General features: G+C 34.3%; 1 protein-coding gene across 1 annotated transcript; it reads right to left on the reverse strand.

Moving 5' to 3' along the window:
* Positions 1 to 342: 342 nt before the first annotated feature.
* Positions 343 to 20,335, reverse strand: LOC137397428 (uncharacterized). The gene is made up of 14 exons (XM_068083716.1): positions 20,276 to 20,335; positions 18,794 to 18,960; positions 17,599 to 17,731; positions 15,493 to 15,644; positions 14,952 to 15,061; positions 12,787 to 12,935; positions 11,683 to 11,854; positions 10,214 to 10,381; positions 8,269 to 8,435; positions 7,550 to 7,628; positions 6,937 to 7,089; positions 5,767 to 5,993; positions 3,056 to 3,191; positions 343 to 529 (listed from the first exon to the last, which is right to left on the reverse strand). The coding sequence occupies exons 1-14, from the start codon at positions 20,333 to 20,335 to the stop codon at positions 387 to 389; spliced, it is 2,016 nt and encodes a 671-aa protein (XP_067939817.1). The 3' UTR covers positions 343 to 386.
* Positions 20,336 to 23,693: the final 3,358 nt, after the last annotated feature.

Below are 23,693 nucleotides of genomic sequence, written 5' to 3' on the forward strand. Positions count from 1 at the left end.
CATTAATATTTAGCTAGTTCATTTCATTTGAATCAGCCAGCTATCCAAACACAATTGCTCAAATGATGGTCAGGTGATCAATAGGTTAGGTGATCAATAGGTCAGGTGATCAATAGGTTAGGTGATCAATAGGTTAGGTGATCAATAGGTTAGGTGATCAATAGGTTAGGTGATCAATAGGTTAGGTGATCAATGTAAACTTCTGATTGCTTCAAATCTGTACAATTGTAAATATCTCTTTTACATTCATCAGTCTCATTTAGTCAGTTCTGTGTGTACAATGTTAGACCTGCCTGTTCTTATAACAGATTATCAAGTTATTTGAGAGCATTTATGAGAGCTCATCGATACATAGAGTATCAATATATTGAGTGTATTGATACTATTTAGAGACTTGAGTTTCCTTGTGAATTCTCTTCTTCATATTCTTCTTCTTCATAATTGTCTTGTTTCTTCCTGCCTGTCCAGACACTTCGAATGCTTATTCGCTTTGGTCCAAACCTGTTTCTGAACTCAGCTGGAGCATAGCCTGTAATAGTTATACAAGTGTATATTAATATTAAAATTATATAAATAAATAGTTTGTACGCATTAGTTATATGAATGGAATAATAATATTAATAGCCGGTAACAGTGATATAAACTAATATGATATAAATATAATGTAAATAAATAGCTTTTAATCTATGACAAACATCAATGTTTGTCTATCACGTCTGTCCAGTTAGTTAGTGATAGGTTTCAACAATGAAAAATCACCTTCATACTGGATTTGAACTGGCGACATTCAAGTCACAAGTCTACTAACACCCGTCGCTCATTCCGTAAACTGTATATCCTTTTCGCAATTGCAAACAATAAACTACTAATTAATACAGGGCACCCTCAAGTTATGATGTTCCTATTACAAGATTTTTTGCCTTTCTATACGAAGCACAATGTTTTTCGACGTTTTTCCGTCATACGATATCAACAAAAAATTCTCTCAAAGTTAAAATTTGGCAGACGGTGTACTGATTATGACAAAATAACAAAAATAATGACACGCTATTCGCCAAAATCCCTCTCACAATACCTGAAACAGATACTATGCTAGCTATCTCAGTTCAGCATTATTTGTTATAAGTTGGAGTAAAAACAAAACTGAAGACAGAGAAGTGATAAAATTATAGCCTCTGATAAAGTTGAAGTTTGGTTTAGCAAGATACATAATGAAACTTAGTTTTAAGTACGTGTCGAGTAAGCTAAAATCATTTACATGTAAGTTAAATTTAGCATTTAAGTTTTACACCTGTCTTGAAGGTAAAAACTTGCCACTGTGCGTACTACATGTAGTATATTGTAATGTTACATTTTTTTTGCAGATCATAACCACTAAATATGCAAAAGTTATTGTAGGTAACTATAGTTACTAAGGTTAACATACTATTTTGTCACTAATTTTTTATATGTACAGTACGTATACAAAATTTTGATCATTTTTCAAGGGAGTTTTGGCATTAGATAATTACGATAGGTTCCTATACACCTCTATATGACATTTTGCCTTACGATGCCAACACTGAAATGAATTATAATCATATAATTGTATATCAAATAATTTTTCATCGTAATCATAGTAAAACAGACTTAATTTAGCCATTACTTACTAATTATTTCACATTTACATTTAAACACTTATACAGTCATTTAATTTTTTTTCATAACTCATTTGAACAGCACAAAACATTTTTCTCATGATATGAAGTTTCAAAACTAGAATGGTAACTGTTATTAAATGAAAAAAAAATTTCTGTGCAAAGACTTTTGTTATTACCCGGGCAACACCAAGCATTCATCTAGTAGTTTTATAAATGAAACATTTCTGCAATACTAATCAAATCGTAGGAGGTTGTTGACATGGTAAGTTGAGTAACACTGCAAGAAAATCTTATTGCCAAAAACTTGCTACCATTACCTTGTTGTCTCAAAGACTGCTCATTTTTTGTAATATTCCGAGCTACACTATTACACTTGACTTCTAGCGTTTGATTTAAATCATGGTTTTAGACTGAGAATCGCTTGGTTAGAGTGTCACCAAAGGGTTTATCAACAATTCAATCATAAAGTAGTCACCCAGGATAGCATTAGAGAGAGCAGCACTGTTCATGCAGTGAGATCTTTGACAGCATTTATGAGGATAAAACCCTTGTTTTTTTCTGGTAGCAACCAGGGAGCTATAAAATTGCCATTCACTCCTTTTCAGTATCAAAAGTGGACAGTGGGATAGCAGCAATTTGTTTTTACGTTATAGCTCAACTATTCAGTCTATTAAACCAACTCGTTCTATCAGGTTATTTGTTTCTTTGCTCCAGTCTTTTACTGTATACGATTTGTTTTTGCAAACCATTTCACTTTAGCTATATGGAATTAATTTCAACAAATTTTACTGCCTCTTTTTAACTTTAAAAAGCAAAGTTTAACTTGATAAACCTGGTGAGTGTGAGCAATCCTTCAAATATCAAGTATGATGTCTGTTTAACAGAGTCTGTGTGTTTTCAAGAGTTGCACAAACATTGGTTCTGTGATCTTTACTTAACTTTTCAGAGTCTAGTGGCTAAAGGTGTCGAGTGTCTAAGAGATATTTGAGGTTGAATGTCATTCCTGTTATCACTAGTGACCATTTTTGGGAACTCATCACTAACCTGTTGTTTGCAGGGCAGGCGTTCTAGACCATTAGGTCATGGTTGTTTTAAAATTGACTTCATCAAAGCTCTGTTACCAAAGCAATCCAACCAAGTTGAAATTTTTTTTCAATTCAACTAATTAATTTTTAAATAATGGATATTTGACACCCAATTTGTAGTGAAATACTTTTGTTTGCTCACATGAGTCTCAGTTTTTCAACAAACTTAGAAATACTAATCCTACAAGCATTTTATATTAACTGCTTGAGTTATGAGTGTATTCCAGGGCCTGTCATATAGACTGAGTACCTATTATATAGACTGAGTAGCTGTCATAGATGTGTCACAAATCAAAACTAATCTGAGGAATTGATAAATCATTCTCTCACCTTCTTGTATGATTGGCTGGCTTTTCTTTATATAAACGATTAGAGCCAATAGAATTGAGAGTAAAATCACAGAAAGAAGAAACGCTACCAGAATCATCGACCAGTCTCCATTAGCTTCCTTCGTTTCTTCTTCATACTGTTAATTAGATAGACGATGATGGTACAAATATAAATCCTTACAAATAATAAACTACTTACAATTGCTGTGCTCGGGGTCAAGGTCAAATGACTACAGAATTTTAAATGAGATAAGCCTCGAGTTCACGAGTATCACCCATTTCTCTACCATGATTTGTTATGATGCAACGAAAATCTGGTTCAAATACTTAAACAGAGATGGTTTCATTGATAATATCAATGCACTACCAAAAGTTACGCATCTATAGCCTGGTTACATATAGCCTGAGATACATAAATAGACCACGTAAAGGTTTTTCAACATTGCTGATTTATGTAAATGATCTAGGTGTAAAGCATTGAAGCATCATATGTTATAATACAAAGGTCCAGTAACTCTAGGCTGTTCTGCTGTTCTGTGAGATCAAAATTATTTAAGATTTACATATTGGCTGATTGAGCGATTTAGGTAGATTTTTCAGCATGGCGTGTGGAAGACATTTTGCTGATTTTTTGAGAAATTTTGTAGAGTACGCATGTTTGCATTGGTGCACCACATGCTAATATCCGAAGCAAAGGGTTTCTAAACTATGTTGCTCTGAGACTGGTAATTTGTTGCAATCATGATAAAACAGGTGCCAGACGTAGTACAGTTTATGTTAGACTGTGGGGGATAGGTGACTCAAGCGCAATGATGTTTTTAGATTATCCATACTCAAGGAGTCTCCGCATTAGATATGTGCATATTTTGCATAGTGATTCAAAAAGCTATATTTCACACTTTTTAATCAATTATATTGGTCTACATTGCTGGCGGCTTTTCTGTATGGTGCTGAGCTATTGACTGTTTACACGATGCAGACTACAAGTATATGTGATTATACTATTACTACTATTAATCAATGGTGTGTCATGGAAAGAGAGAAGACAACTAACACTGAGGTACTGGAACAGGAGCAATACTATCATTTTGAGTCATCCTCATCTAAATGTATTAGAAAGGGTTCAGATACATTGGGAAGAAAATAGTTATTTATATTAATTACATATTATTTTATTATTTCTGTTATAATTTTATAATAGAAAATAATTTATTACAGATTTTTAAAAATTATTCTCTGTTAATAAACTCTTTGACTCAGAGTTAACAAAAGAAATGTGCTATCAGTGAAAGCCTATATTGAAATTAGAAATACCAACTAAAAAAATGTAAAGAAAGTGGTTATAGACAGTAATAAGTGGCAGCGGTTGGCCAGAAATAAAGCGGGTTAGAGATGCTGAATTATACAGAAATGAAAAAATTTCTTGTCACACCGGTAATGATGTTTAATATAACGAAGGTCAAAGGAGAACTGAGAATATGCAAGAGCAAGTGTTTAAAGGGTTTGTTATGAAGTCTTAGAGAGTCACTCACTTCTGATAAAAGCTTTTATCAGGAAGCATAGATGCTTTTTGTCATTTAAGATTTGGTTTGTTGTTTTAGGTGATCTGACTGCCGGAATGTTTCAAGATTAAAATGACAAAAACTTGAACATACCAAAAATCTCAAATGATAGCAAATGTATATACTTTTTAATAAACTCTTTCTAAAGTTTGACATGAGTTACTTTTTAAATAAATAAATTCATTAACTAAAGTCACATTGTAACAAAGTCAGCAAGTGAGCAAGGGTTTTATTGGACAGTGTAGACTAAACGCCAAGCAAAGTAACAAGTTTTTGTCTTAGTAGAGACATATGTAGAAGTGACGACATAGAGACGTAGTAGAGACCTATATGAGCCAATGAAATATTTCAAATCTAGGCCTCAAGGATTATTGAGTGAGCTCAGATGCAGTAAATTTTAACTCGATCGACTACCCTTCTAAATGTAGTTGTATTTTACTTGCTGCACTCTACTATGGTGACCAAATCCTTAGGATTGGCCAAATCCACGCTACTCCTATATAAGCTAAGCAAAAATGTTAATGTGTTAAGAACATGCTACATTGTTAACAGTGTTAACGGTGCTAACATGTTTACAATGTTAACATGTTGTTAACAATGTTAACACATTGTTAGCAATGTTAACACGTTGTTAACAATGTTAACATGTTGTTAGCAATGTTAACATTTTTTTAACAATGTGTTAACGCGTTGTTAACAACATGCATGTTTTTAATATGGTAACAACTGAGTAGCAACGTTAAAATGTTACTTTTAACACAAAACTCAATAATGCTTTTGCCCTTCACTTTGCTTAAATTCTTTGCTTACAATGGCTAGCTGTCACTTAAAAAAGTTTTAGTGAGAAAGGTGGCATTGCGTGAGCAATTTCACCAAGATGGAGCGTGTCTGATTAGGTTACTGCAAGTAGAGAGTGTTGTTACACAATAAATGGCTCTGTGATCTTGGCTAGGCATGCCTGAGTCCAGTGGTAAGGAGTCATGCCAGCTGCTGAGAACAATATAAGGTTGGATGTCATTTTTGTTATTACAAGTTGCCTTTGTTGGGAATTGAATCCCAGCCTGTTGCTTGCAGCGCAGGCCTTCTAGGCCACTAGGCTCAGAAAGGTGGCTATAGATAGCTACCAAAGGTTGCATTTGAATAGACATACCTTCGCAATTTTATGTGAATATTTTTTCTGACTGTAACCGTGGGAGCTACGTTTGAGTGAGTTCAATATTGGATAATGTTCATTAGCGGCTAGGTCTTCATCGATTCTCCCATCTCCATCATTGTCGATTCCATCGTAGAGCTCTTCATCCACTAGCCAGTCGCAGTCATTATTCTCATTGTCATTGACCTTGACATCACTCTCTCTGCTTTCTATGCAATCAGGCCCTAGCGATCAACGAGCAACACACTGACTAGAAATCTTTGACCTTGACATCACTCTCTCTGCTTTCTATGCAATCAGGCCCTAGCGATCAACGAGCAACACACTGACTAGAAATCTTTTCGCTCATACAATTGACACAACTATAACTTGAACTTTCTTCTACGTAAATTTGCTGAATGGAAAGAATTTCTGTAAAGTTTTTGAAGTATATTACATAAGAAAGTCGACATAACGTGAAGAGTCAAACAGGTGTGAGTTTTCAAAATCGATTTGAATAGCGAGAGTCCGATAGTTAGCGTTAAAAGTGTTGCTTTTCCTCAAGCCTCAGTATAGTGATCAATAATAACGATCTTGCCTCACATGTAACAATTGCCAGCTGGCCTCACTAGAGGAACGTTCGGCGTTGCACTGGTTATAAAAACAGCTTATGAACAGTTGCAGCTAACGTACTGAGCTAATATAGTGTAAAGGTGATGTAGTGATAAGGTAATGTATTGTTGTTAAGCTGTTTTTTTACCCGTGCAATGCAGGACATCAAAATGGGAATGGTAAGAATGACTTAGCCTTGTGACTAGGTGAGCGTGTTAACAAACTTGCGGTTACAATCTTTGTGAGTTCAAATCCAGTACGGAGCACATTTTTTATTCCTTGATTTTAATCGCTATAGCTGGGCAGACGAGAGACAGATGATGACCAACAAACTTTGCGATTTAGATATATATAGATTATTACATGTTAGCGAATTTGTCTAAATATTTAGAATCAATAGCAATTTTTTTACCCTTAAATCGCTTATTCACGCAAGTGCACTGCAGCAATGGTTTTCTTGTTATATATAGTTGTAAAGGGAAACCTTTAGGAAATGCTACAAATAAGACACTCGTCACAGGCTGTCAGCAAAAAATACACTTAGATATCATGTAGGATCATTAGTATTCTGCCTACCTGAGAGTGTCAGTCTCATGCCACCAGGGTAGCCATACGATTCACTCTTTTTTAAGCCATAAACCATGACACCAAATGTGACAGTCGGGTTGTCATGCTCTAGCCTGTGTACCCCATCAGAAACTGAGAGTACTATATGTGTGTATTCTACACCTGTAGATATTTATAATTATTCTGGTATTATTTTGCCTGTGAGAAAATATGAAATACTTCGAACAGTAGCCATGATTATTTACTTGGTGAATCACATCACTTTCTGAGGTCAAATGAAGGTTGATACTGTATTGAGAAAAGAGCAATTACCAAAATATAAGTAACAGCTAAATTGATGGCCACACCTGACCTACGATAATGAATGTCTTTTGGTAATTTGGTGTATCAACACCGCATGGCTCATATTATTCAAGAGAGCACAACTGCTATTTGGCCTTAGCACATGCCTTCAAAAGCATGAGTTAATTGCCAGTAGCATATGCAAATTTTATTTGAATTAACTTGAACCAAACTGAATTTGATTTGTCTTAACTTGAGACAGCTAGACTTGAGACAACTAGACTTAAGACAACAAGAATTGACACAACTAAACTTGACTTAGCTAGATTGAGAAGCGCACCTGGTATAGAGTAAAACTTCACAACATCGATGTCTTGGGACTTGTTGAGTCCACCTCCAAGCAAGTAATCATCATCTATCTAAATGGAGATACCAGATTAAAGTAGAATAATAACCAAACAAATATCTTCAACTAGAGTATCCATAGCAACAAAAATACAGTTGAACAGAAGCTCAAGAAACAATCACAATTGCATAGTATTACAGCTTTTATATGTATTAACTTGGTGATCTCATAAGGCTTGTCTTCTCTTAACATCATTAAATCAAATAAATCCACAAACAAGAATTATGTCAGTAAAAAAATTTTTTAGTTAAACTCTCCTGCTAAACTCTTTTTATGACAACTCATATGTGATAACATAACAATGATAAGAACAATAATGATAATAATGATAAGAACGCAACAGTCAAACAGCCCTGTTTAGAGTGTAATTATTTTCTTTATTAATTGAAAATTGAAGCTGTACAAGTCTATAAGATTGAAATTTAAAGCTGGCAAGGTGGAGTGCTACTTGCAAATTTAAATAAAATGTTTGAAAAAAAATTTTTGGAAAAAATAATTAATTAATAAATAGAATTATTAAATTAATTAAAAAATATTTGAAAAAAACGTTTCACTGTTCATTTTGTTTTTATATAAGCTGCCCTTGCCATTGAGCAATGTTTAAATATTTACATAATAAACAGATCAGCCTCACAAACACCATCTTAGTTCACCTTCAGTCCATTTGTGTGAGTGTCCTGTATTAGGATGGATATGTAGTGATCGAATGGCATCTTTACTCTTCTCTTAGGTTGGAGGCAAGAAAGTGTATAGACTGAGTCAAATTGTATCAGAGCTGGTACAAGACTCATAAAGGGATCTCCATATTTTATATCACCTTCTGCAGAATAATCAATATAACAGAAATCAATAATCAATATAAATAATCAGCACTCAGTCCACAGACTTGATAAAAAATAACTCTCTAACAAATTATATTTATGCAAATATACTATTTGGTAGTTGGCAGCTTACTGCTTACAATATTATTTGCATACAAATAACATTTTGTTAGTTTACAAGCAACTACTTGTCTGGCAGCAAGAAACTATCTCAGAAAATCCTTTTAGATTGCTCTTGTGCTAAGGGAGACAAACTCGACAGAAAGCCTGAGGCAGGCAACGGCAAGCCACCCCAGCCAGTTCCCTCTCAATGAAACTCATGAAATGTTTAATTCAAACAACTGGAGAAGATCATGACATGAATGGCCTGCCTATAGAAAAATACTTTTAATTAATCTGCCTTTCATATTCACTCATCCTGCTTTCCTCATGCAAGGTTATTCATATGCTGTGCACATACACATGCTGTCATGCAATGCTTATCTCTTCATTCTTCCTCAGATTTCATATTCATGCTGCTGTTTGTCAGTGTTTAGCTTACCTGTCCATGTTGCATTCATTCCTAAAGTTAAAAAATTCAGTTCACCATCAGCTGTAAGCCAATTTTTGGGTTATCCGCTCCTGTTAAAAGTTGAACTTGGTCGTTATTATCTATGCTCGTGTTAGTGACAGTGTTTTCCTTGTCAGCTATTCACTATGTGCCGCATATCATAGTGAATTAAACACAAACTTTCTCCTATTTTGGTCTAATCATTTAAATGAAGTTATTCCTTCTTTATATTTTTTAATAAATAAAAATAGGCATTTTTCAATCTGCTTTTTTAAAACTAATACACAAAAAAATAAATCTTGATTTGTGTAAATTTAAATAGAATCCTTTACAGTTATTCTTTTAGCTTAATCAGTGGTAGTTTTGTATTTTAGAAGTTATTTTCTCTTTCGGTAAGACAAGATAACTCAACAACCATAACCAAGTATCGATGAAAACAGCTACGCCACTGTATTGAAAAAGATTTGGTGTTGTTAAGTATTATTGAATGACTCTGATGCAGGAATTTAGCCATGGTTCCGAATGATTCATGCTGGGAGGTAATTTAATAATATTAATAGAAACACCCTCTGTTGACTTTTCAACATATTTCTGCTATCAGTAAATATTTCAAAGCTTCAGTAGATAATATAGAAAAATGGCAACATTTAATAAAAGATTATACGTAAATACTAATTGTTCAAGAAGTGTTAATTTAAAAGGTGACGAATTATAAATAAGTTTTCTAGAAGGTATGATACAGCTTTGCAGTGAGACAGAACGCAGTTTGAACCACCCTTTAACATGAGTTATCAATTAATAGAAGTTGTATTGAATAATTGTCTATCTCGCTTTAGACCAAAATGAAAAGTAGGAAGGAGTTAGCCTATAAAGTTATCCACCATAACCCTGTTTTTAGTACTGAAAATGACATAAGATAAAAAAATAAAATAAAATAAACAAAGTGAATCAAGGATAAATGTGTACAATACAGGAGCAGCTAAGAAACTAATGACCTAGTTGAAAAAAATATTACTAGGTCAAACTCATATGGTCTTCAACATTCACACATTAGATGTGTATGTACAAGTTTGCGGTACTGTAAGTAAAGTTGTTTCAGTTGTCCGCTTGAATATGAATATGAACATACAACAGAAGTTATGACAATGTTTGCTCATCAATTTCATGTTATTATAATATGCTAAGATTTGTTTTTGATTAGTATAGAAATAATCAGAAACCACTCACCAGATTTGGCGTATTGCGTCAGCAGTGCTGATGTGCTGCACTCTATCAGATTGTACTCATCAGAGTCCAAATTCATGACATGCGTTTCTCCCACACCTATCTCAATAATCTTTTTGTTGTTATAGGAGCCTAGTCTAGAGATTTGGCAGACTGTCTTATCTCTAGCACCTGTGTGAACATGTCAAAGGTGTTACTAGTCATACACTCTCATACACTCATACCACTGTACACTTGTACACTCATACACTCGTACACTTGTACACTCGTACATTCGTACACTCGTACACTCGTACACTCGTACACTTGTACACTCGTACATTCGTACACTCGTACACTCGTACATTCGTACACTTGTATATTTGTACACTTGTACATTCATACACTTGTACATTTGTACACTCGTACACTCATATACTCTTACCATAAAAGTTAGAGGTACATTAGTGTTTATAAAAAAAGAGGAAACGTTATGTGTAGTGCAGAGAAAAACATGCTTTTTTATGAAAAACCTGGTTTTTCATAGAAACAACACGATAGATTGGTAATACGATGAAGTGTGTAACCACGTAACCCTTGTTAGCCTTTGTAGTCATCAAAAGGTTCCTTAGTCAAAGCAGCATACTAGTAACACCTCTAGTAATTTTTCAGATAAGAAAGCAGAAGCTATTATTTCACTATTCCTGTCATCTTGAGGTGACAGAAAATTGATCGGACAGCCACAAGTTGAATATGTTTTATGTATCAAGGACAAGAACACTTGACCAAAGCAAAATAAGCATAGAAAAATTCATACTCGAGACAGTTCTAGAACAGCCACCCCCAGTAAAATTACCCCTCGGACAATTGCCCCTGACAATTGCTCCCAAGACATTAGCCCTTAAGAAAATTGCCCCTGTGAGAAAACTGTAACCATAGGACAACTGTGCCTATAGGACAACTGCCCTCTGGATAATTACAACAAATACAGTTAAAAAGCACCAATTTTTTCTTTAATAAATTTATTAAAAACGATGTTTCAATGCAGTAAAAATGTTAACTAGCCTAAGCTTAAAACCTAATAAATGGTTTCCAAAATTATAACAGCTATTAAAAAAATATCATTATGTACTACAACGGTAAATTGTATGTTGTATATCTCAAAAAGTCTAACATATGGCAGTGTTTAAAGTTTATTTAGAGGGGGCTGTAGCTCTATGAGGGCAGTTATCCAAGGGGGCAATTGTTGGTGGGCAACTGTCTGGGATGTAATTTTATTGAGGGGGAGGAGGGGCAGTTGTCTGGGTACCATTCAACGCTTATGACAGAAGTGCAAGCAATGAAGTAAGTAAGGAGCTATTAAACACTTCACTACATCAATTCATATCACCAACATGCACACGTCGGTTCAAATCACAGCTAATTAGAAATCTGATGAAATGTTAGTTAAAATAAATATAAAATCATAAATTACAAATAGCGACATCGTTTACCAATAAGTCTATAAACGTCTCCAGATGATCGTCGAATGATTGGACTGGTTATATATGTTTTTCCTAGCCTGCTGATTGGTGGTATCATCTCATACATGTGATCTCCAGTGATGCCAGACACAGAACCTTTTTTGTTGCCGGACATGACAGCTACAGGACAGTCACTTGTTACCTGTTTTATGAAATTGATTTAAATATCATTTAGAGATTAGAGATATTCATTTAATTTGTAATAATTATCTCTTTGAGATGGTTTATTTTTATTCACATTTGTAAAAATTTTGAAATAATTAGTTAGCTATATTGAAATCTCTCTTAACTTGAGCATTGTTGTAGTTGATTAGCTGCTGAAAGATTAGGCGTTGCCAATTAAGAGAAGAAAGGGAATTAGTCTCCTCAATTAATCTTTAATTAAATGTTATCCTCTCTTGAACATAAAAATTACATTGAGTAAACAACTCCCTCAATAAGCTCTATACCTTTACTGTTGAGTCAATCAAGTAGCAATAGCATAATGCTAAATAGCTACAAGCTCCTGCAGATAAGAAAATTGTTATATTTTGTCATTGTCTAGCATGTCAGCTTTTAAACAGAGGCAGCCAAATCGGATGCTGCCGGCCCTGAGCTGAGTTCAGCTGCCACCAATTCTTCAGGGTTAAGGCTAATTATTGATCTTCCTGCTCAGCCTATGCTAAATGTTTATTTTACTTCAACTATAGGTTGCAAGATTTTTGTCCATGATTTTACAGAATAATTACAGGTTTTCAACTTATTTCAGCTAGTGGGATATGAACAAATTGTATGTAATCTCTAAAAATAATTTTAAAAATATTATCACTAGCTCCTCTAACAATGTATAACTTAATATTCATTTTTTAACAGACAAAAGTATTTTAAACGTTATATGTCAAACCATTTATTTAATTTATTTGACTAAATATTACCCTTTTTTGTTTTATCATTCTTTTATGGCATAATTTGGAAAATATTTCCGTTCGATATAAGTTTATTGTAGGGTAACAGTAATGCTAGAATGTTTTTATAATGATAATAATCAACAGTATTAATGGCAGAGTACTCCCAAGAATGCTAAATAATTGTTACCTTTGTTCCTGAGAGATCAATGTCTGCTAGTAGAGAGATAGTCTGATGACGCTTGACTACTAGACTGAGTTGTTGAGCCTTCTCCTTTAAGAGTTTGGAAGGGTGATAGTAACTCGCCTCAGATGGAAATTCAAAACTTAAGCTAGTATCTTGATTTGGGCAAACTCCTGTAGTGACTGCAAACCAATACACAATATTTAGTTTTTTCCATACTTAGTGCTCTTGGCAGCAACTGAGAATAAAATGTTTGGCAGCAATTAAAAATTACGACATTTTTAGGTAAGATGACTTCTGCACAGATTTCTAACACTATTAGTAATGATAATATGATTATTCAAAACATGCTGCTGTAGTGTCAGTCAAGGTTTAGTGTCAGCCCTTATCTTTTTAATTACAACCAATATTGTAGTTGCTGTGAGCACAGTCTAAATTTAGATCTGCATTAAAAATCAAGAAGTAAAAAGTTTTTTGTATTAAAAGTACCTTGATATATATATGACTAGCTAAAGCAAGGCATGAATCAAAAGGTTCTCTCATTACAGGAAAACAGCAGAATCATCTTTCAACAACAACACACTAGTAGCATAGAAATGGACAGAGACTTATCTAAAGGAAAGACGATTCTTGACTAAGATCGACGCTATCTTATTTATAAAATGTAGAAAAGTTTTCTAGTGGTCGTTCATTGTTGGTCACTGCTCGCTATATCATTAAATGTTTGCTATTTTGATGTAGAATGGACTCCCTTAAATCTTATTGTAGCGAGTTTGATTAATAACACAATATGTCTTCTAATAAGGTTCTTCCCTTCATTATGATTGTTCAAGATTGAGTTACTACAACAGAGGATTGCTTTACAGTAACACGACACCACACATCCTAGATAAAAATTTCTCAGAATAAAAATTTATAGCAAGCACAGCTGTTATAGAGTATAAATGGCTTGAAAATGAGCTGCTATATTACCACAATGATTTACTTTAGGGAACCTAACATAGTGCTGGATAGCTGTTGTACATTTTTATGCGTACTAGAACTTGTATAGCCTCATAACATTAGAAGTACATAATGAAAATTGTCTTTCATGATTAGAGCTTTTGCAGGAATTGCAAAAAACTAATATATTATCAGCAAATTATTAGGGACATACATGTAGGAGTGTTCAAAGCAACAGTGGCCATTGGTAACCAAAAGTCAACAAGCTTTCTTTTTTCTTAATCTTGGCAGATGACAAGATTTTCAAAAATTATGTTTTAGTGTCGTGCTACTTGATATGGACAGTTACAACCACCATTCTAATGCCTGTAACGCTGGAGCGATAAATGTGTTTTTAGATATTTACTGTTTAAAATATTCAAATCGTATTTCCAATCTACCTGACATCCATTACATTCTCACTTACCCAAAAAACCACTACATCTTGTACCATGGTACCGACACCTTGACAATTTACATTATAGAACAGTGTTATAGAAAAAGTGTTTTTTTCTTTCAATACATATAATTTACTTTACTACTTTTTGTTTTTGTCTCATTGTCTAATTTGCTCTAAACGGCAGAGACCGGTGTAAATACAGTTAATATCTGTTGATGTCAACAAAAGGGTTATAATCTCTAATCTGTAGTATAGTTGTTCCACTTACGAAGGCATCATTTGAACTAGTGTCTTGGCAGTTAGTTAACAGGGACATACATATTGAGGAGTCTCGAGTAGTGCTTAATGTGTACTATAATTTTACAAGTTCATAATTTGAAGCAAGATGGAGACATTGATGAATAGGAGGGGTTTAGGTTGAGTACCCACTAGTTTGAATGACGGGATTCATTGAAGTCCAGATCCGTGAGATTCATAAAAACAAAAGTTTTAAAATTTTTGTCCAGTTATTCTGCCAGACAGCAAGTTTGTGCATTTCCATGTATGTCACTGCTCATATCTTTATCATAACATAACGCTACTAAATTTTGTATTCTCGCATATCAACATTTTATAAAATTAATGCTGTGAGTTTCTGTTCTGATCTACCTGTTTTCATAGCACTACTGTCAATCTCTATAGGTGACACTTGTCAGCAGGTGTCTAGAGTAGAATTTCACGCATAACTAATTACGCATCATCAATTATATTTTGTGCAGACACTATGATTAAAAAACTTATTCTGTCTCACCAATCATAGAGGTGACTTCAATGTCTGTGTATGAGTGTGGAGAAGATGGAATGACATAGTCGGTTCCAAGAATATCAGTTGGCAGCGCGGTAAAGGCATCAGCACTAAAACTGAACAAAAAATTAATAATAAATAATAAAATTATACATAAAATAACCTTCAATTCACTATGCTGACTCCTTCAACTTTTAAAACACGTTTTTTTAAACTCATTTAATAGTTTTTGATTTCTGTGTTTGTCTAATTTTTTTCCTGGCATGGAATAAAAAACATCATTTTGTTGATGACTACCAATGCCAATAAAAAGTTATACATACAGAATGTATAATTTATTACGGTGTTTAATACGGCTATGTAGACAGTGAGTGAATGACTAACATAGTATAAGTAACGTGGTACATGCTGACTTATTACTCTCATGTAAATAACCAATCAGTGATTGTTCTGCCTTTGAAGGCTAGATAAGCTTGAACCGTGACATCAGTAAATCGATCCTTGTCAATTTAGAGCACCTGGATAGCCATGTTATATGAACACTTACATAGCGTTAGAAAATCCATAGACAACAATCTCAGCATCGGCAGTTATGTGAACACTTTTACAATCTGTGAGATTGGTGAGTTCACCGGGCGTTAGTCGAATTACAAGCTCTTTAGGAGCGTCCAGCAACACGCCCCCACTGTCAACCAAAATCTGTAAAGAAAACACAACTGCAAGCATAACAAGATAGCCTTAGAACTTTCGTAACTGAACAAGTAAAAGTAAATGCATCAGAATGGTGAAAGTGGCAGCTTCATGACAATTAGTGCGAGATGTATATATACAGTATATCACATTATGGCATAAGAGTTAACCATTTGAGACATTTTATAGACAATAGCAGTATCAATGTAAAAGAGAAGGTGTCAAAATATTATAAACCGTGTGATTATGATGTCATTTTAAAATAACATAAACAAACGGATGACACACTTGTGTTGATTTAGCAATGATATCCTTGATAGCGAGAGAAGTGATACTCAAAGTGTACTCCTTATCAACTAGCTAGCTGGTACTGTTATAATGGAGAAGACAAAGAGAACTATCAGTAATGTTTGTTATTAGCCTTCTCCCACAGTTTTAATAGGATAACAAACAGCTTACAATAAAAAAGGAACACTTTCATCACACAAGTATGCAAAGTTATATAAAAATAAAAGACAACTTCTCAGAATATTGCGATGTTGTCATAACATTGGCCTACAACAAGATAATTGTGTGCAATAATTAAAAATGATGTTACTAAAACGCTAAACACACTTTATGGCTGTGTCATCATAGCAAAGATTCGCCAGTGAGCAACCGTAGTTTGCTCACTACTTAATCATTTATTAATTATCCCCACATGTTTTTAGTGAATATTGTAAATATTCTAGCTGATTATATTTAGTCAGTTAGAATATTTACAAAAACGTTTTCAAAAAACTTCTACCTTTTCCAACTTCCACCAAAATTCTAGTAAAATTTTAAAACTAGTGAAAATGCTGAATGATCTCTGTATATAAAATACAATACTGAGTAACAACTCACAAGATATGACTTGAAGTATGATCTCTGTATATGAAATAGAATACTGAGTAATAACTCACAAGATATGACTTGAAGTATGATCTCTGTATATGAAATAGAATACTGAGTAATAACTCACAAGATGTGACTTGAAGTTTGATCTCTGTATATGAAATAGAATACTGAGTAATAACTCACAAGATATGACTTGAAGTATGATCTCTGTATATGAAATAGAATACTGAGTAATAACTCACAAGATATGACTTGAAGTATGATCTCTGCATATGAAATACAATACTGAGTAATAACTCACAAGATGTGACTTGAAGTATGATCTCTGTATATGAAATAGAATACTGAGTAATAACTCACAAGATATGACTTGAAGTATGATCTCTGTATATGAAATAGAATACTGAGTAATAACTCACAAGATATGACTTGAAGTATGATCTCTGTATATGAAATAGAATACTGAGTAATAACTCACAAGATGTGACTTGAAGTATGATCTCTGTGTATGAAATAGAATACTGAGTAATAACTCACAAGATATGACTTGAAGTTTTGTTATTTTATGTACAAACAAACCCGGCATTGCCGGGGTAAAAAATACAATTTTCATTTCTAATTTTCATTTGTCTATTCTAGTACTTTTTAAAACCAAAGTATAAATAAGCAGTCTTTATCTCTGTTTGACACAATTATTCTGAAGCTGAAGATCATTGATTAGCTCAGTTGGTTAGGGTGTTAGTCTAATAAGTGAAGTGTCACGGCTCCAAGCCCTAAATTTACCAACGCTTTAGTCGTTTTCTCGCAAGTTGTATTTCGTGTAATTTCCATTCCCCAACTTGTCTTTATCGACCTTAAAGTATCGTACAGGTCGTGATTCCAAAATTCTTTTAGACAGGAAATCTGGGAAAGTATCAGAACACCGCATGCAAAACTTCAGACAGATTGTTTAATTAAACTTTTTATTGACGACAAATGAATAGACAAGAAAGAAAACTTGTATAACATAATATATAAATAACATAATATAATATGTATAAACTGAAGTGATTTACACTGATAACTAACAGTGCTTGTAACGTACCTCGTTTGTCAGAACTTCTTTACCAACATAATATGTGACGTTACAAGTGATGGCTGCCACCCCGTAGTAAGGTGCTATGAACAGCACAGGAGTGGGCTGAGGCCGGTTATCTCCGAAGGTGAATATGAAATCTCTATAAACAGAAAAATAGAAATTGGAAACTTAATGCTACAACTACTACTAATTTGTAGGTTAGGTTTTGTATTATTGAATCTACAGGAATTTGCAGTAGAAAAGTGTTTATGGACTCGTGAAGATAGCCTGCGGGGCTTAGCTGTGCAGGTGGTCAGTTTGTGGTTTTAGGGCTTGTCATTTCTTGGCTTGCTGGGGATTAATAATCTTTAGCAAAAAAGTTACAAGCTTCCTCTTTTGGAAATGTACCGCTGAAGCAACAAAGAAATTTCAGTGCTACCCTATGTTAGTTTTTATTAATACACACACCTTTGGTATTGTGGCTCGTAGTGACCAAGTGTTCCTGCTTTTTCGTTTGTTTTTTTCTTTATATAATTATTGCATATTACTTGTAAGCTAAAGCTTGTACTGAATTGTCATTAGCAGTAATTTGGTGTACAGCATTTGCTAGATATTTTAAAATACAGATCTGATTGTGCCATAGGAATAACTGCATCATTTTAATTGTTTATACTGCTCCTATTCGCCTTTGCTTGTTTATAGCTGTCGTGTTCTTGCCTATAGACTAGTTGTAGTGCCTAGGATACAAGGAGAAACACGCAATTAACACCCGGAGTGACCCCTGCAGAGCTTCAGCCACTTTTATATATGAAAACTAAGTCTAAGTCAAGGTCAGACAACTAGTAATCGATGCCACAAAATAGAGGTCACTGGCAAAATTCCACTTCATAATGTAGAGAAAGTAAATTATATTTTAAAAAGGCCAAATTCAGATTAGATGCAAATAGATTAATAGCAAAGATAACATTTTATATGGCAGCAACGGCTAATTTAGAGACGGAGACAGAATGTCTAATCCAGAAAGATTGGCCAGAATATAATTATTAATATCACTTGCCAGATTATGACGATTAAATTTCCAACGTTTGAAGTTCCAGTCGAACCACAAGCATTGCAAAATGTCATGGATAAATTATTTTAAAAGGAGACAGTGACAACTATTGGCGCAGAGAAACATTTCAACTTTTTAAACACACCAACTAACTATAGAATATTAGACTACCTTCCAGCGTGGTTTGGTCCTTCAAGCCTTGGATACTCTCTTACTACGTCAGGCAAGTTACTCGTGTCTTTCAGCTGGTCTGGCAGCGTAGACAGCAGTGGTTGTACCAGAGTGGTCAGCAGTTCAAGAATAAGGCACTCTGAATATTTCATTGTTGGTTGCTGCCTCTTTATAGAAACAAATTCATTGATGAGCTCTACTTATGGGGCCGTCACAAGGAGATAGTTTGAATGGTGCTTGAAGCTAAAACAAGAAAAAGCAAGTTTGATCAACGTGGTGAAGCTGAAGAAATATTTCATTGCAGACAATTTGCGGCAACTAAAGATTGACTGTTTACATTAATGCTAACGCCAATACCTATGCCTATGCTACTGCAATTCCATTGTTGATGGCAATGCTAACGCCAATGGTAATATCAATGTCAATGTCAATGCCAATACTGGTGCTAATACCAAATGCTAATGTCAGTGACAAATGCCATTGTCAATGCTAATACCAATGCCAGTAACAAATGCCATTGTCAATACCAATGACAATGCTAAAGCCCGTGCTAATGGTAATACCAATGACAATGTCGGTACTAACGCCAATGCAAATTATGATGCCAGTGCCAATGACAGTACCAATGCAAATACCAATACTAAATGACAATGACAAAGCTAATTGCTCACACTGTACATAACATACATGTATGTGTACATCAGACTTCAACCTTATCATATCAGTAAATTTGATGCCTTACTTATAATATTAAGATTTATTAACCAAATTTTAATGTAATATATAGCCTGTAATCTGAACCTCTTTCTGCCAACATGAAGAATTTAAGCTATGTGTCAAAGATAGTGGTAATGAAAACCATGCCTGTACACATATGCATTTGTCTGCTGCTAAGTGAGACAGTGCTTGATTACACACTATCAAAGATTACTGGCCAGGACAACCTTTCCATCAGAATAAATGTTACAAGCTATTTAAAGATACCTTTTAGCATCAACATGAATTGCTCATGAAGACACACAGTTGTGTTATTATCATTCTTTGGTACTAGTTCATGCTTACTATTAAATTTTAACTTAATTTTAACTTAATTTAACGTTCACTATTAAAAGTGTGACTAGAATATAGTTTAATTTTTCTAGATCAGCAACTCCTCATTGTCAGATTTACATGTATGCTTTAACTATACAGCAACTATACCAACTAAGAATATGTCTTTTAACCAATTTAACACAATTTAAATCTTAAACTAACTTGTCAACACATTACAAGACTCGTCATTCCTTATTTTCATTACCTCTTCCTCCCTCCTCCTTTACAGGTGGCCATAGACGGGTTGCCTATCGGGAGTCATCAGCGTGGAATTCCTTGCCAATTTGACTAAGGAAAATTGATAGTTATGATGGTTTTAGGGCTGCTTTGAAGCAGTACTTGCTGCACTCTCTGGGATAAATTTGCTTTGATTTCTATTGCTTAGACAACCTTGTTTTCTTCATTGACAATCTCATCTGTTAACTCGGGTTCTGCCCCTCGAATAGCCATGCTAATGTGCATATGGGTCCTCATTGTACCTTACTTTTTTATAATCTTGTTATGTTATGATTTAATCATTTTAATGTAAAATAAAACAAACTAAGTATAGATTTGCCTCCCCTTGGCTTGCTTTTTACAATGATATCTTTTACTAAAGCATGTGTAGTAATTCATCTAAAACTTTACAACAGTTCATTAAAAAGTCTGTCTGTTTTTATGGTTCAGGATGCGCTAATAGCAAAAATTCCATCTTTTTTTGAATGGGTGTTCAACTTATTTTTCTAAAATGCAAATGTTTTAGAGTTTTTAAACTGAGACATGACATAATTTGTGACAATTGGCACAAATAAATATATCCAGCATGATAAAAGTGTTTCATATTCTCTATCAGATCATTAGAAAGTTTCATGCCTTAGTACAACAGTCATCCCATATCTAAGTTGAACAGTTTGTGATTAAATAGCTAGTATCCTGGAAGTCTATAGTGTTGTGAGAGATCGTCAGGTGTCAGTCTTGAGTGTTGTGAGAGATCGTCAGGTGGCAGTCTAAAGTGTTGTGAGAGATTGTCAAGTAGCAGTCTAAAGTGTTGTGAGAGATCGTCAGGTGGCAGTCTAATGTGTTGTGAGAGATCGTTAGGTGGCAGCCTAGAGTGTTATGAGGGATCGTCAGGTGGCAGTCTAAAGTGTTGTGAGAGATCGTCAGGTGGCAGCCTAGAGTGTTGTGATAGATCGTCAGGTGTCAGTCTAGAGTGTAGTGAGAGATCGTTAGGTGGCAGTCTAATGTGTTGTGAGAGATCTTCAGGTGGCAGTCTAGAGTGTAGTGAGAGATAATCAGGTGTCAGTCTAAAGTGTTGTGAGAGAGGATCAGGTGTCAGTCTAAAGTGTTGTGAGAGATCGTCAGGTGCAATAACGATATGTACTGTTATTCTGCCAAGCAAAAGAGTCATTGATCGGTGCAGTTATTAGAGTGTTGGACTACCAAGCCAAATGTTACGTGTTCGAATCCCAAGTGGTGGAAATTTTGCTAATTTCTATGCGTATCTTTAGATAGGCTGGTGGACGGACACAGCTTTTATTATAGTAAAGACTTGCCGAATGCCCAGTGTTTCACAAGTATTAAAAAACAGCTTACAAGCACTGACAGGTAATGTAGTTGCCTGCCACTTGCCATTAGCCTGGCACATTGCCAATGACTAATTTGAGTAAGGTACTATCCATATTGCTAAACTTACCAATAAACGCCTCCATGAAAGCGAGCTTCAGTGATACTGTGTAACGCAGAGTGCTATGGATATTTTAACCGACATAGCGACTCATATTCCCTAATGAAATCATTGCATTTTGCGTAGCTTAATTGGTCAAATTATTGTCTGGCGAATGGGAAGTTGCGAGATCAAAATGCAGCACGATGGGGGTATTTCATTCCTAAATTATAATAGCTATAGCTGGACGTACCGAACAATAGACTTTGGGATTTATATTAATAGATTATAGAAAAGATTATGATTTATATGCATTACTAAACATATATATTATATATATCTTATATGTAAACTCTAATTTTCTTTTTCACCAGTATGTAGATTTGATCTCTGTCTCATCTCCTTTAACATGTACTTCAAGGTTTTGGTAACACTCTTCCTGTAATTGTGTATTGCTGTAGTAATGCGGAGAATAGTATTGACATAACTTATGGTGTAAAGTTACTGTGTTATGGTATTAATCTTTGTAATGACATCGGCATATATGACAACATTTACTGCTGCTTTGTGATATAATTTAGTGATAACTATTATTTATTATTGGTTATTACCGCTTAAGCCATAGCATTCTTTATTTACAATGTGGTAGTATGTACTGGTTTATACTATTTACACATGTTATAGTATTAATACATGTTAGCAAGTGTAATATTGTTACTAAATATTATAGTATTAATGTATGTTAGCACATGTTATATTGTTATTAAATGTTATAGTGTGGACATATAGGATATTCACGCAAAGCATAGTATTACCACATGTTATGGTATTAACACATGTGATAGGAATAACACATGTTATAGGATTAACTCATTATACGATTAACATGTGTTATAGTATTAACACATGTTATAGCCTTGTCAAATGGAATAGCTTTAGTTAAAGCTATGGTTTTGACTAAAGGTATACTAAGTGATGTTCTGTAGCACGAAAAATATCTGTACCAGTTTATGAAAATGTTTGCAGTCTACAGCTGATCTTGTTGCAAAGCTAATATTTGTGCTAAGTAGAATCATAAGTGCCTGACATAGGAAAGCATGTTGAGGTCTATTAAAATTAGAGCTGCTATTGTCAGCTAGTGAGTTGATAAGTAATTAATAGTATCATCAAAGACATCAAACAAAAATATTTTAAAAAGTTGAATCTCTTACCAGTGTGTTTATCATACGTTTCAGTAATTATCTTCTCTTTCTACAAGCTGTTGTACCTTCTCTCTTGAACAGCTGCTGTGCATCTGTCTTGCTGCCTGACTAGCAACAACGCTATATCCTTTCCTTGCCTTCTTCTAATGTCATAGCTCTTCTGCGGTAACCCAAGGCCCAAGACCGCTTTAGGCTGCTCTCTGTATCTTTCCTGTCACTCATCTGTCTAGAATTTAGTCTAATATTCTGTAAGCTGCTATAGTTTCATTGCAGGTCTTTTGTATCAGTAATACTGTATCAGCTTACACATTAATCACTGCAAGAGTTGTCTGCTCTCAAAACAAAAATGAAGTTACTTGCCAAGTTTATTTGTGTCATTATCATATTTGTTATTCATCATCTCATTGTTTTTTTCTTGTGTGATTAACATCTGTTACAATAGGGTCCTTAAGGAATCATGTATAGTGTTAAAACAGTTTCACCTGCTTTTGTCTATCCTAGTACTTTGGCTGTCTAGTGCCACGAGAGATTATGGTGTAATAATTGTATGTACAACTATTTGGCAGTGCAAGTGGGTAGTCGATTGGCACAGTTTTCATAGTCTTAGACCATCGCGGCAATTGTTGTAGGTTAAAATCCTGTATGATGCAACCTTTTTTCAAACCTCCAACCATACCTTCAGACACACGGCTTTTATTATAGTAAAGATATTGGCAAGATGTAGAAACAAACCGGAATAGGTCATCACAACGCTGATGCAATTGTCATGTATAACAGAGAATAGCAACTATCAAGATGACCAGACCTTACAGTGTTTTTTGAACTTGGCTAATTTTAATAAATTATGAAAAAAACAAGATGGCAACTTTGTAGAGATTATCGAAGTTATTATCACTAGTTACATTGCTTTAGTTAGTGTAATTGTGTTGTATACGAAACAGTTGTAACAGATGGAGGCTACTTG

This window comes from Watersipora subatra, chromosome 5, assembly GCF_963576615.1.
Source record: "Watersipora subatra chromosome 5, tzWatSuba1.1, whole genome shotgun sequence".
NCBI classification, from domain to species: domain Eukaryota; kingdom Metazoa; phylum Bryozoa; class Gymnolaemata; order Cheilostomatida; family Watersiporidae; genus Watersipora; species Watersipora subatra.

Coding starts and splice junctions, on each gene's coding strand:
- LOC137397428 (XM_068083716.1), bottom strand. CDS start 20,335: ATGGCTATTCGAGGGGCAGAACCCGAGTTAACAGATGAGATTGTCAAT. Junction 15,645..17,598: donor AAGAAGTTCTGACAAACGAG/GTACGTTACAAG, acceptor TTTTCTTTACAG/ATTTTGGTTGACAGTGGGGG. Junction 3,192..5,766: donor ATTCACATAAAATTGCGAAG/GTATGTCTATTC, acceptor TCTAATTAACAG/TATGAAGAAGAAACGAAGGA.